At 39.9% G+C, this 13,553-nt stretch overlaps 1 protein-coding gene across 1 annotated transcript; it reads left to right on the top strand.

The window, feature by feature from the left end:
- Positions 1–28: 28 nt before the first annotated feature.
- rpl13a (ribosomal protein L13a) lies at positions 29–3,712 on the top strand. Its single transcript, XM_080784837.1, has 7 exons — positions 29–74; positions 750–822; positions 1,092–1,157; positions 1,371–1,472; positions 2,319–2,404; positions 2,606–2,665; positions 3,353–3,712. The coding sequence occupies exons 1-7, from the start codon at positions 54–56 to the stop codon at positions 3,560–3,562; spliced, it is 618 nt and encodes a 205-aa protein (XP_080640963.1). The 5' UTR covers positions 29–53; the 3' UTR covers positions 3,563–3,712.
- The last annotated feature ends 9,841 nt before the right edge of the window (positions 3,713–13,553 follow it).

Raw genomic sequence — 13,553 nt, 5'->3', positions numbered from 1 at the left:
GAACCCCTGCATTATACTGTGGGCAACCCCGTGCATCCTTCTTTTCGGACATCATGGCGGACCGGTTCAATAAGGTGTGCAACTGCGGAGCATTTATAATTCATTTATTTGTGCCGCAGCTGGATATACATCTCTCCTTTAGGGCTGAACCGAAAGCGATTATCATAATACATCTTATTTTAGTCGCAGTGTTGCTTAACGTGTCTCCTTACAAGTGTTTTTAAGCCTATGATGTTCTGTCTTGGACAGCTACTGTTGAGTGCTGCCTGTATCATGGCAGCCCCCTAGCAAGCCAACGTTGTTACTTGTTAGCTGGCTAACGTTAGCATAAGGCCCTGTGTTGATTTTAAGTCTACGGTGTACCGTGACTTTAATTTAAAGTTAGTTTAGAGTTATTGACACAACCAGATTGCTTTACATGTTAGTTTTCCAATTGACTACGTTGGCGTTTTTATTTCAGAGCACACGTGTTAAACTGTCTTGAGTGCTTCGTGCATAATTACGCCGGGCTAAACGTCAGTCTTTCTCCATGCGCTGTCATAAAGCTCAGCATTTTAAAATAAACCTCATAGTTTGACATGTGCGCCGATTGTAGTTTATCACACATGTGTCTACATGCTGCCAATATAGTAGTGCCTAGCTATTTAGCCGTTTATTGGCTAATGGCTAGTTGGCTACCTTGTCCATCAATGGTTTGTTTCCTATCTGGGAACTTTTCGTCTTGACTAACGTGTCCTTAATTCATGTAGGTTCTGCTGCTTGATGGCAGAGGCCATCTACTTGGACGTCTTGCTGCCATTGTGGCTAAACAGGTCCTGCTAGGTATGTAAAGGTTATTTTGACAAACATTATCCATGCTAAATACTTGTTTCTATGGTCATGACTATTTCGATATAATAGGCACATTTGCCCACCTCTAGAATTGTCTGCTGTATTGTCTGTCGATGATTACACTACTCGCCTTGGTTGAGTTTAACGACCATGAAAAAACTCACATGCACTACCATCTGAGACTGACTGACTTGTCACCAATAAGTGTCAGTAGTTGTCTGTCGAAATATTAAGACGTTTTTTTGTTCCCTCCTTTATAGGCCACAAGGTGGTCGTGGTGAGATGTGAGGGAATCAACATCTCTGGAAACTTCTACCGAAACAAACGTCAGTATTATACATTCAGATACTTAATGGTTCTTCCTGTTTGACCTGCTTACTGTCAATGATGATGATGTACACATTTGAGTTAATGATAATACTTTACATGCACTACCATCTGAGGCATAAGCGTTGCATTCTTAATCTGTTATTGTCTTGGCCCACTATCATTCACGTGTAACGATATTAAATGGTGTTTGTGTTGTGCTTTTTGAACAGTGAAGTACCTGGCTTTCCTGCGTAAGAGGATGAACACCAATCCCTCCCGTGGACCATACCACTTCAGAGCTCCCAGTAAGATCTTCTGGAGGACTGTCAGAGGTAAGACTGTAGATCTGATTACTGATCTGAAATTATACCATTATGTGCTCTAAGGCGCAGGGCACCCCAGTCCATGTATCCCACTATATTCAGAATGATTATGAAACCTATTTTAAATTACATGTGGTACCTGACTGCTTGTCTAAATAGGGGCGTTAAGATGTTTAATTTCAGACCCCTCCCATTAGCTTAATTAGTGTAATTTATTGGTTTGATAACCACTTAACCCTATATACTTTGACTGCATTACTCAAATGTGCACTGCATAAAGGCTGAAATCATTAGACATTAAAGTCCTGGGGACTTATTTCTGTTGTAGTCTATGCTAAGCCCCCTCCTGTCAGAAATCACTCGTGTATAAGCTTACAATGCATCATGTTGAGCTTGTAGATTTGTTTATGGGGCCCAGAAAAGCAATGCTACATTTCATGTTACGGCTTAGATCACTTGGTCTAGGAATGCATCTAAACAAATTGGTCAAGGTTACCTGTACGGTTTCTGATTATCTTGGATATTTTTGGTGAAATGTGGTGTTTAATAACGATGTGGCATGATTAACCTTACTTGGAAGAATATTTTTTAAGACGCTCACATGGCTATCATTATCAGACATATGGGTGTGATGGTCCCTTGCTTGACATTGATGAGTCTTTATCCCAAAACTGATCATCTACTGATGAGACACTAACGGATCTGACTACTGAGTTGAGTCATGGAGTCTTAGCCATTGGATATTTTCATGATCTTGGCAACACTTATGCTATTGGATGAGGCTCTGTGTAAAAGTTTAAAAGCAATGATTTGTGACTATAGTTCTAATGTTAACTTATTTTGTCTTAAAACCAGGTATGCTTCCTCACAAAACTAAGCGAGGACAGTCTGCACTGGACAGACTGAAGGTCTTTGATGGTGTCCCCCCTCCATACGATAAGGTAACCTAGTCTTCCAGCCAGGAAGCGACAATGGGGTTCTATTTAAACCTGTGCTGTCTGTGATGTAACTTTTTAACCTTACCATGCCTTGTTTGAGTCTTGACTCTGAAACGAAACACTTGTCTGAGACATGCTATTTTCTCATAAGCTGATCTGCTGTTGTATACAGTATACTGTATCTAATGTTCATGTCTTTCACAGAGGAAGCGTATGGTCGTCCCAGCTGCCCTCAAGATCGTGCGCCTGAAGCCCACTCGCAAGGTGAGCCTATTATAAATTGAGGTGGATATTGATTATCCATTGTATGCACACTAATGATGCCTAAATCTAGCTTCACTTATTGTGCCACAATATGTTATTGATTTACAGCTCTTTATCCCATATTCATGAGCCAATTTGAATCGATGCCTTTGCCCTTAACCCATTCTGACCTGAGATCAGATTCATACCAGGTTTCCACTGGACACACGCTGGTCTGATTAACCCATTCTGACCTGAGATCAGATTCTAAAAATGTCAGTCGTTCTTCGATTTGTCAAAAAATAGCAGACCTACAAGCTCGTAGCGCGCCACTCGGTGGCGCGCTACGAGCTTGTAGATCTGCTGTTTTTCAATAGCTAAAGCATAACATGATGCTGAACACCAAAATGGGTTCCCAGTCAGAATGGGTTAAAATACAATAGCCATATCCTTTTTTAGAGGGTTTTAGAAGTCACACTCCTGGAAACTTGGAAAGACATTGTCCCATGTGCTTTTGGGGCTAATGACAATTTAATAATCTGATCTGTAGTTTAAAGGAGTAGATGACGCAAATCTGCAGTTGCCATGCTTCACATTGTTGGTGGTGGTACTACCAAAAACCCCCAGAAGAACAGACTTAAAAATGTGGATAGTAAATGTCTGTTTACATGTATTCTGATTCCATGTATTCTTTTTCTCCACTCGTAGTATGCCCTCCTTGGGCGCCTGGCCCATGAGGTTGGCTGGAAGTACCAGGCTATCACAGCCACTCTGGAGGAGAAGAGAAAAGAGAAGTCTAAGATCCACTACAAAAAGAAAAAGGCCTTGATCACCATGAGAAAGAAGGCGGAGAAGATCGCAGAGAGCAAGCTTGCGCCATACACAGCAGTTCTCAAAGAATTTGGAGTTCTTGTCTGATTTGGTGGCCAATAAAGGTTCTAAATGTTTATAGAACACGTTTTGACTTATTCCATTGCGAAGAAGATCGCAGAGAGCAAGCTTCCACCATACACAGCGGTTCTCTGAATTTTCAGTTCTGTCAGTTGGCCAATAAAGATGTTTATAGAGCATGTGTTGATTTATTCCCGAGTTTAACTTTATTGTAGAATGAAATTGAATTCTTGGTAATGACATGGACATACTAGCTCATCGCATGTCTACTCTAAATGGGTGGATAAGGTACTGTAGACTAACTGTAGATGTGGTGTTGACAGTTTGGCTTCAGGATGGGTCACCGTGACTGATATAGAATTTCAGACAATGCTTTATATTATACACCTGCAGTATGGATGTTGTAGGCATATAACTGGCCTACACTAACTTACAAAAAGTATTCAAAATGTGGAGTCATACCAAATAGTGCATTGTCTACAGCTTTTGTATACTGTTGGTCATTGTTTAACATTGTACTCCATCTCTGAATGATGTCAAAGGGTTTCTGCTTCACTTTACCCACATATTGGCTTAATGTGATGCTAAATTCAAGAAATGCTTATTGAGCAACAGGAATTTTCAGTGAACTGCTAAAATACAGGCTTGACCTCCTGAGTAACGGACCACAATATAGAAGAAGTCTTTTCATGAAAAACTACTGAACTTAGTTATTGAAATGTGAATGGATTTGGGGCTATAGAGCCCTTGGGGACATAAGCACCATTCAGAATTCAAGTTGAAATATGTGGGCACTGTCCTGAGACTGAGTATCATAAAATAAGCCTTTCACTCGGTTATACGTAGGCAATGGGTATCAATCTATTCTATATGGTATGGTATATCAGCCAGGTCATTAACATTTAGCCCAGTAGGTGGCGGTGCTGCATTAGTCACAACACCATTTGTAGCGGGAATTTCCAATTGAGTTGATTGACTCCTATCCTATGATTGATTGATGCTCAACAGCCGCCAAGCCGACCAAGATGAGTTTTCTTATTTTCAAAAGCCACTGGCTATATATGGATTGAGCAAACACGCCTAAAGTTGCTGGTTAATTTAGGCTAGTGCCCTACTAAAGTAAGTAAAAGTATATATTCTATATAGTAGCCCTTGCCAAAATATTTGGCACACTATTCAAAGTAATAGAGGATAGAGCGACAGAAAAGAATATGGCAGAGAAGTGGGGCCCTGCATGGTTTATTCGTTCCTCAAGTTAGCAAAGTTGCTGGTTAATTTAGGCTAGTACCCTACTACTAAAGTAAGTAAAAGTAGGCCTATTCTAGGTTAAATTTATATAGTAGTACGAGTAGCCTACTAGCCCTTGCCAAAGTATTTCGGCACACCATTCAAAGTAATAGAGCGACAGAGAAGAATATGGCTGCTTATAATAACACTGACATTAGCTTATTAGCATAGACAAGCACTCGTAAATAATAGACAAATTATAGTTAAGCAATATAGCACTCATAAATAGGCTAAATGTTGGTGCTAAGTTTAAATGAATGTATCTATCATTTACTGTGATTTACAACCAGGTAAATAAAGGTATTTATAACATATCTGCGTCGTGCGAGAACAACACAAACATCTTGTCTGGTTATGTATAGGCTAACCCTAACAACCATAATTTAGATTTGATCAAGTCTGACTTTTTCTATGATATTAATTGCAAAAGTCAGACTCTATAAAATACATATTTGATAATAAATAACTACATAGTCTTGATCCAAGGTTAGTCTCGTTATAAGAATGGGATTTTTTATATTCATACAAAGGTCAGGTGCTTTCCTGACCCACATCTGCATTTTAACCCAAGCAGTGTTGAATATATTTAAATTTTAAACAATACCACAACCACTATTTACTGAATTCCTTTCAATTAATAAACAGCAATTTTGAAAATAAATGTGACTTTCTCTCTTAGGGTATAGGCCGATAGAAAACAGTATAATTATTTCTTATGTGGAAATTTGCAGCTGCAAAGAAATGCCTTGAAAACCAAGGCTGCCCTGAAAGAAGTGACTGACTTTAAATACCTGGGCTGAGGGCTCACATGGGTCAACGCAAACAAAGTGAGGTAATAAATTGCATGGAGGGCTCTGAAGGCCATGTCTAGTGTGGAAATCCAACCTGGCCACTACTATTGATTGATTGATTGATTGATTGATTGATTTATTAACAGTTTGCAGAATTACAGTACATTTCAAGTACAACTCAATACAACAACTGTTAACTGTGAGTGGACGACACCATAAAGCATTACACTTGTTTACACACTTGTTTACAATAGGGCCCACCATCACACATGTGAGCAGTGGTGTAAAGTAACATTTACTTAATTCTTAAGTACTATACAATTTGGAGGTATTTGTACTTTACTTGAGTATTTCCAATACTTTTATTTCTGCTCCACTACATCTCAGAGGCCAATATTGTACTTTTACTGTCTCCACTACATTTATTTGAAAAATGGAGCGTAGCCTGCAGAGTTAGTTCATGCAGACATACTCGAGGAGGGGGTTCATGCCATGCTCAAGGGCGCATACTATACTCAAGGGGTTAATATGCTGCATTACTATGTGGGTGTGTAAGTGTGTGCAAGTCCCACACGTCATTCGCTGTTGTGGCAGTCAGCTGACCAATTGGGCGGGCTACTTAAGCTCACCAGTCTGCATACTCTTCCTGTCTTCCTCTGCACATGGTTCCTGGTTGTTATGTGATGTTTGCTCCCACCACCACCGGTGGGCTTGATATGTTCCCCATGGGGGTTTATTGTATATCTATCTCCCTGCTCTTAATGTTTTACGATGGTGTTTAATCGCGCCGAGCAGGGAGAAAATGCAGCAGAGCCGAACGCCGAGTCTTGTATCGTATGCACACTTCTCAGTGTACTCTCATTCTATAATCAATATTGGTTAATAAATCTATTTGTGAGTTGTCTGACTAGAACGGCAGCCGGGGGTCATCATCGACCACCATGAACATGTTACTAACAAGCATCGTTATGGGATAGGTGCCTTATGAAGATGGCATTGACACCGGGAGGTCCCAGCAGAGGAGGAAAGTACTGGCGAAGCTCCGGAGGATGGAGATGATGATCTTGTCCAAGGACGAACTGATCGAGAGGGCCTCTCTGATTTTGAAAGTTTGACCCTGGCCGTCACTTATGATGAAGTCAAGTAAGAAGACTGCTCAAGGTAGGAACCCTTTATTCTTCTGTGTTGCTGCTGCTGCTTGTGCTGTGTGTGTATTTGTTACTATTTGCTGTCATGTTGGTGCCCAAGACTGGTTCTGGGTGGCAATGAAACATGTTCAGTGACTGTTTGTGGCTCTGGAATTGGATGCTGATGTGAATCTTCACTACAATGTGTATTATTCATGTTGTGTTGTTTCTGATGTCGAAGGTGGTGAGTTATGACAGGGTACGGTATATGTGTTCCATCCATTCTTGAGTTGTCCTGACTGAAGTGTAGGACAGGTCTTGGTCACTTAAATTATCCTATGTGTGAGTTTGCTATTTTAGATTTGTGCGTGCGCGGCTGCGCGCGCTGTGTTATGGCTGTTGTTGAAGGTTGTGAGCTGTGACAGGGTGGCTGTATAGGTTCATGACTGGCTTGGTGGCAAAACTTGTGTCTACTGTCTATGTACATCAGGTATATAGGCTTATCCCTCAGGGCCTTCTTTCTTTCTTTCTTTCTTTCTTTCTTTCTTTCTTTCTTTCTTTCTTTCTTTGTGTTTTTTCATGTCAGAAAATCTAAGGGCTCATGGGTCACAATGGCAGAATTGTTCTCATGAGTAAAGGCATATGTATGCTGCAAGTTTCATGGTTTGTCAGAAAAACTATTAAATTAAATAGTTAAAATATAGAAAGAAGAAATAAAAGGAAAAATACAATAGAACTGAAATCCCCCTTAGGTAGGACTAACAAAGGCCCTCACCCATAATTAACGTGATTTCATATTCATTGTTTTTATATTAAATAAAACAACTATTTGAATATGTATTAGAAAACAACAATAAATTCAAGGACAAGCTAACTAAACAGATTATTTATTTTCTAAAGATAATTACTCAAATAAATACAGTTTCTCAATTTTACCAGAAGAGGGTAGTATTGCACAATTTCTTGCAGTTTCCTCTGTATATTTTCAGATGGATCAAAACATGTATTTCTGATCCTAAATGAACATTTGGAATCTGGACAGTTTATTTTATAACGGTAAACAAGAATGTCACTGAAAAGAAGAGGGTATGTGCTATAAAAATTATATTTTCGGGGTATAGGCAACTGTCAGGGTAAATTCCAGCACTCCTTGGGATCCCAATGGTGGCCCCTGTGGCCCTTATGGGGCACCAACCATGACAGTCTAATCACCTGGACCATTAGTTTATGTTTTTTATGACAATGGGTGTTTGCTTTAAATGGTAAATGGTGCATTTATATAGCGCCTTTATCCAAGGCGCTTTACAGAGATTGTGCATTACATTCACCCATTCACACACACATTCATACACCGATGGCAGCAGAAACCATGCAAGGCACCAACCAGCACATCGGGAGCAATTAGGGGTTCATTGTCTTGCTCAAGGACACTTCGACATAACTTTAGTACAGTTATGATGTATAAGTTTGCTGATGACACATCCTTAGTAGGTCTTATTACCAACGAGGTGGAAACCGACTACCGCAGAGCAGTAGAGGAGCTGGTGAGATGGTGTGAGAGTTACAACTTAATCCTAAACATCTCTAAAACCAAAGAGATGTTCATAGATTTCAGGAAAAATAAATCGTGTCCCCTCCCCCCCCTCTTCATCAATGGGGAAGAGGTAGACCGAGTTTCCTCCTTCCGGTTCCTAGGGACCACCATCCATGAATCCTTATCATGGGATCTTAACACCAGTCTCATAATAAGCAAATCACACCAGCGTCTCTATTTCCTGCGGCAGCTTAAGAAGTTCAAAGTCAGCCAAGCAGCCATGACTCACTTCTATAGGGCCACTATTGAAAGTGTTCTCACCTTCTCCATGCTTGTCTGGTTTGGTCACACAACCTCTCAAGACAAATCAAAGCTGGAAAGAGTAGTACGTCGCGCATCAAAAAACATAGGATGCAGCCTCCCTACACTTTCCTCACTCTATTCCACCAGAATAATTAGAAAGGCAAACAAAATCATTGCAGACAACTCCCATCCTGCACATCACCTCTTCAATCTCCTCCCATCAGGCAGGAGATATAGAAGTATCCAGAGCTCTACATGTCGCTTCAGGGATAGCACTTACCCCGTAGCCATTAGACATCTGAACCAATAGTACAGTATATGCATATAGCACTTTAAAAAAAACTGAATGTAATTTCATATGCTGCTGGTTGTACTGTCCTTCTTGTTTGTGTATATGTTGAGTATGAACCAAGACAAATTCCTATCAACTTGTTGACATGGCAAATAAATTATTGAATCTTGAATCTTGAATCTTAACTCTGGGGGAGCCCGGTTGCGAACAGGCAACCTTACGGTTACCATCCAGCCACTCTACCCCTGAGCCACCACCGCCCTTTACACAGGTGGATGCCAGAGCCCTGAAAGGAAACACTGCCACAGGACTCCCACTTATTAGTTTCTGTATTAGTTGCATGTTTGAGACAATTAAAGAAACACTTTTCAAACCAATTATAAGTTAAAACAAAAGAGTGATGATCCTCCACTCAAAGGTAATAGTAGGAATAGCCTTTATTTAATTAAAAGGCAACTGCCAACATGTTTCGACCATAACTGGTCTTCATCAGGGCGATGAATCCCGGATCGTCTCTTTTTTTCTATGCCGTGATCCAGTTTGATCCGTGTGAGCACCTTTTTACATTGTCTTTTTTACTATACGTTTGTATCTCCTGTGAGCACCTGGTTATTCCTGTTTTTTTTTTCCAATCTTGACTTAAATTTGATAAACAAATGTATGAATGTGAAGAAGAAACAAAAAATCTTCTCAGCAGGACCCAAGAAATCTCAGTCTGCTGTCTTAAGCGTATAAGAATCAGTCATTTGTTTTAGGGCTAAATTAACATGACACCAAGGAAATGTCTGTTTTCTGTTTTGATGGTATAAGGTTTGGTTTAGGATAAATGAACATGACAGATAGAGACCGACTATGGCACTCCTGTTAGCTTGCTCTGGATTCTGACAGTGATGATGGATGCTGAAGAACAGGCTCCACCTCACACCTCCCTCAGTGCTTCTGTCTAGGAGGAAGACGGGGGGAGCATCGTGATATGCATTCAATACATGAATGAGCATGTCTTAATAACATTGGTTGAAAATAGTCAATAAGATTTGATGTAGACGGAAACATCCCCAAGTATAGAACCCTGGGGGACTCCGGTCAACTGAAGTGTATAATGGCTAATGTGATTAGGTGCAGTGGGTATTGGAAGGTGATGCATTGCTTATCTTCTTAATTAAGGCATGTATATGTGTGGAGGATTACCTACTTAATGATTTATACTTGGTTGTGTGCCATGTCATGCTCCAAAAATAGCCGAGCTTGTAGATCTGCTGTTTTCATTGCACTACACTGGCGGGCATTTAGGTATCAATCGGGCTCTAAGGGTGGGCACTGCAGGAAGAAGGTGTGTTGTAATGTGTTGTTATTGGTTATGGTTGGCCAATGATAGCAGACATCTTCAATCCTCATGATGACGGGTACTTTCACAGGGATTCATGGAACCGCAGGGTCAACTGGGTTCATGTAAATAGATAATCGATTTTAAAGTCATACTTTATAACATTCATTTTACTAGTCTGTTTTAACAACACCCATTGTAGCTCTCAGAGTAATATAGTAAGACAGTGGTGACACTATAGCGTTGACTCCCATTGTAACAATGGAATGTGGAAGTGCTCATTCTATATCTCAATGGGATAGCTCCAGCCATAGGAGTAATGTTTAGGACTATAGCCCCCATAGGCACCCGCTTTGCGGCGAGATCAAAGTGTGTCGCTACTCTCCTACTCTACACTCTGGTAGCTCTGTTGTCATTGCAGCGTTTGTCCAATATCCATATGGATCTGTACTGCTGAAAAAGGAACGCTTGGTGAACAAAAATAAGGTCTTCACAGTCTTTACAGAAGTTGTCAAATGTTGACACATTATGTGGAATGGTTATTGTGAAAAATATACCAGTGAAAGATTATATCAAAAATAGCGTTTGTTTAATTGAAAAGGTTAGTGGATGAGGATAGGGGTGCAACAGTAAAACAAATTTAATTATGAAAATTATGTATAATGTTTGTTTCTGTAAGGTAATTACAGAAACAACAACACGATTAAAAAACATGAATGCACTTTAATCGCTTAGTTTTTGCACCACAGAACCTTTCTCACTGGATGAATTTCAGGTGTACCGATCATATCGGTGCAGTGGGAGCACACACTGTGAGAAGGAACCCATCAGAACACTTTGCTTGGCCCAGTGGATGGGGCATTTTTCAAATTCATATAAACTCAGTCATTGATTCACTCGTATACCAAAATCTTTAGTTTTAATTGGGGGAAAAAAGGGTTCTCAGGTCAAATATTGATATGCAATTAAAATGCGATTCATTTCAATTAATTAATTACAATGCCTCAAATTAATTAGAATATTTTTTAATCGAGTCCCAGCCCTAAAATGTTGTGGTTTTTTTTTTTAAAGCAACAAAAAAATGCAAAGCAAATGGACAATGAAATCAAAAATGTATTTTAAAACACTGGATTGCTAGCCTGATCTACTCGGGCAGGTTCCAAAGTCAAGGGGCCCTGGTGACAATTAAAGGCCTGATTGGTCTTTGGTCTTCAGTCTAGGATGTCCACAAGGGCCCTACTCAAGGATCTAGACTCCTGCTACAGCGTCTTCTTTGTGTTCAATCTTTGAGAAGTGGCTCATATAACTCGTTCTAAGGTATAAGATATAAATGGATATGAAGTATATACAATACAAGCAAAAATAGGAATATATGGAATAAAGCATCAGACCAACTGTTACCAATTTAGCAGTTAAAATCTGTTTAGAGATCAAGCTGTTCAGTGTTTGAGTAACAGTGCCCCCATTCAATGGTGATAAAATGTATTGGATAAATAATTCTCAACCAAAAAAGAACCAGAATTCTTCATGCATTATAGTTGATAAGTCTATAGGGCACAGATACCAACTTTTTCCTTCCTGTGAATGTGAAGAAAACTCAGTAGTTTGAGGCTGCTTGTATTTTATTGTGGAGTGTGTCTGGAGGACATATTGAAAAAATAAATAAAACGGAGCAGGACTGAAAAACACTGAACATAATATCATCCATAAATCGATTGGCCTTACTCACACTTTCCAGGATGAAAAGTTACTTTTAGTTATTTTTTGTTTACCCATAGAAAGACTTTATTTCTTTGCCTCCCATTAGCCAATTTTAATAGGAAAGCATAGCACCTTTCTAAACCGAAGTCACAGAGTGCTGCACACAGAAATTACTACATTAAAACAAAGGCGAAGAAAGCAAATCACACAAAACACACTTTAAAAGGATGCAAATAGAAATGTAACAACTTAGAAATCTAACGGCTGAAGCTGATTCATCATGAAAAGGGGATTAGGCTGTAAAAGCTAAGGCAAAAGTCCACAATCGCAACCCAGATTTGGCACGAACAAGAGTTTAAATTAGTTCTCCTGCTATCTCACAAAAATGTGGAATGTCCTACACTACAGTCATGAAATATTATTTAAAAATAATTGAAAGGTATGGTATAAGCCAAGGGGTGTGGCGCTAAACTGGCTGAAAAGCTACATGCAACACAGACAACAGTTTGTTCAGATGGGTGACTATAAATCATCATGGGCTACTTGTGGAGTCCCACAGGGGTCAGTGTTAGGCCCATATTTTATACATCAATGATATAATCCCGGCTCCTCCTGTCCACATGTCAAAGTGTCCTTGGGCAAGACACTGAACCCCACATTGCCTCCAATGAGTCGGTCGGTGTGAGCTCGCCACCATTGGTGTGTGAATGTGGGAAGTGAGGACGCTGGCGTCGACTGTTCACCGCTCCACCTCCCAATGTATGAATGAATGAACCATTGTAAAGCGCTTTGAGCACTTTGAAAAGCGCTATAAAAATGCAATTCAATTAATTATTACTGAACCACAAAATCTGCTGGAAAACCCATATAAGCTATGTAAGAACAAAGCTTGCACGGAGCATTGCAGTTCTAGGGAAAACTAAACACATTTTGGATCATAAATCACTACATATATTATATTGCTCGCTTGTCCTACCATATCTCAATTACTGTGTAGAAAGTCAGGATATCTGGACCACACTAATATACAATTTTTACAATCACACATCATGAAGTTAATGGACCTTGTTGAATAAAATCGAAGAGTATGTGCATCTCAGTTTGTGGAGTTTCAACTGTGGAACGGACTGAGTAAGGTGCAACTCAGCCCTAACATTAACCACTTCAGGAGGTCATATAAAACGATTATATTTAGGAGGTATAAAGTGCAATAGCATGGGAAATAAGTATTGAACACACACCAAGAAAAAACAGTATACTTAGTGATTTCATATGGTGCCTTGCCATTCCTTTCCTATGTAATTTGTATGTCTACCTCCTATCTGTGCAAACCAACATTCACTTCAGGAGGTCATATAAAATGATTATTTATTTTACTTAGACGAGGAGGGGTGGTGTTGACGCATTGAGTCAACACAACTCTGGTTGTCTGTCCTAGCACCTTTGTGGCAATCCAGCCCGTTGTGGGCCTTTGGAAATATAGGGTTAGGGTTAGGGTTGGTGGCGTTTGGAGGGCCAAAGAGGACAACTTTATCGCCTGTGGAACGGCAGGACGGAGTCCAGAACAAATCTCCCCAAGGGAACGTCAAAGTATATCATGTGTTATCTTGACTTGTCCTCATGGGCTATTGTGTTTCAATATTTTTCATTAAGCAGACA

The sequence above is a fragment of the Protomyctophum bolini genome, assembly GCF_963924005.1.
Source record: "Protomyctophum bolini genome assembly, chromosome: 15".
NCBI classification, from domain to species: domain Eukaryota; kingdom Metazoa; phylum Chordata; class Actinopteri; order Myctophiformes; family Myctophidae; genus Protomyctophum; species Protomyctophum bolini.
The sequence above is the reverse complement of the archived record's forward strand: the minus strand, read 5'-3'. Positions and strand labels throughout refer to the sequence as shown.

What these genes read in the sequence shown, in the direction of transcription:
- rpl13a (XM_080784837.1), top strand. Translation starts at nt 54, where the DNA reads ATGGCGGACCGGTTCAATAAG. An exon ending in GGCTAAACAGGTCCTGCTAG is followed by an intron (nt 823 to 1,091) that starts GTATGTAAAGGT and finishes CCTCCTTTATAG; the next exon opens with GCCACAAGGTGGTCGTGGTG. An exon ending in CTTCTGGAGGACTGTCAGAG is followed by an intron (nt 1,473 to 2,318) that starts GTAAGACTGTAG and finishes TCTTAAAACCAG; the next exon opens with GTATGCTTCCTCACAAAACT.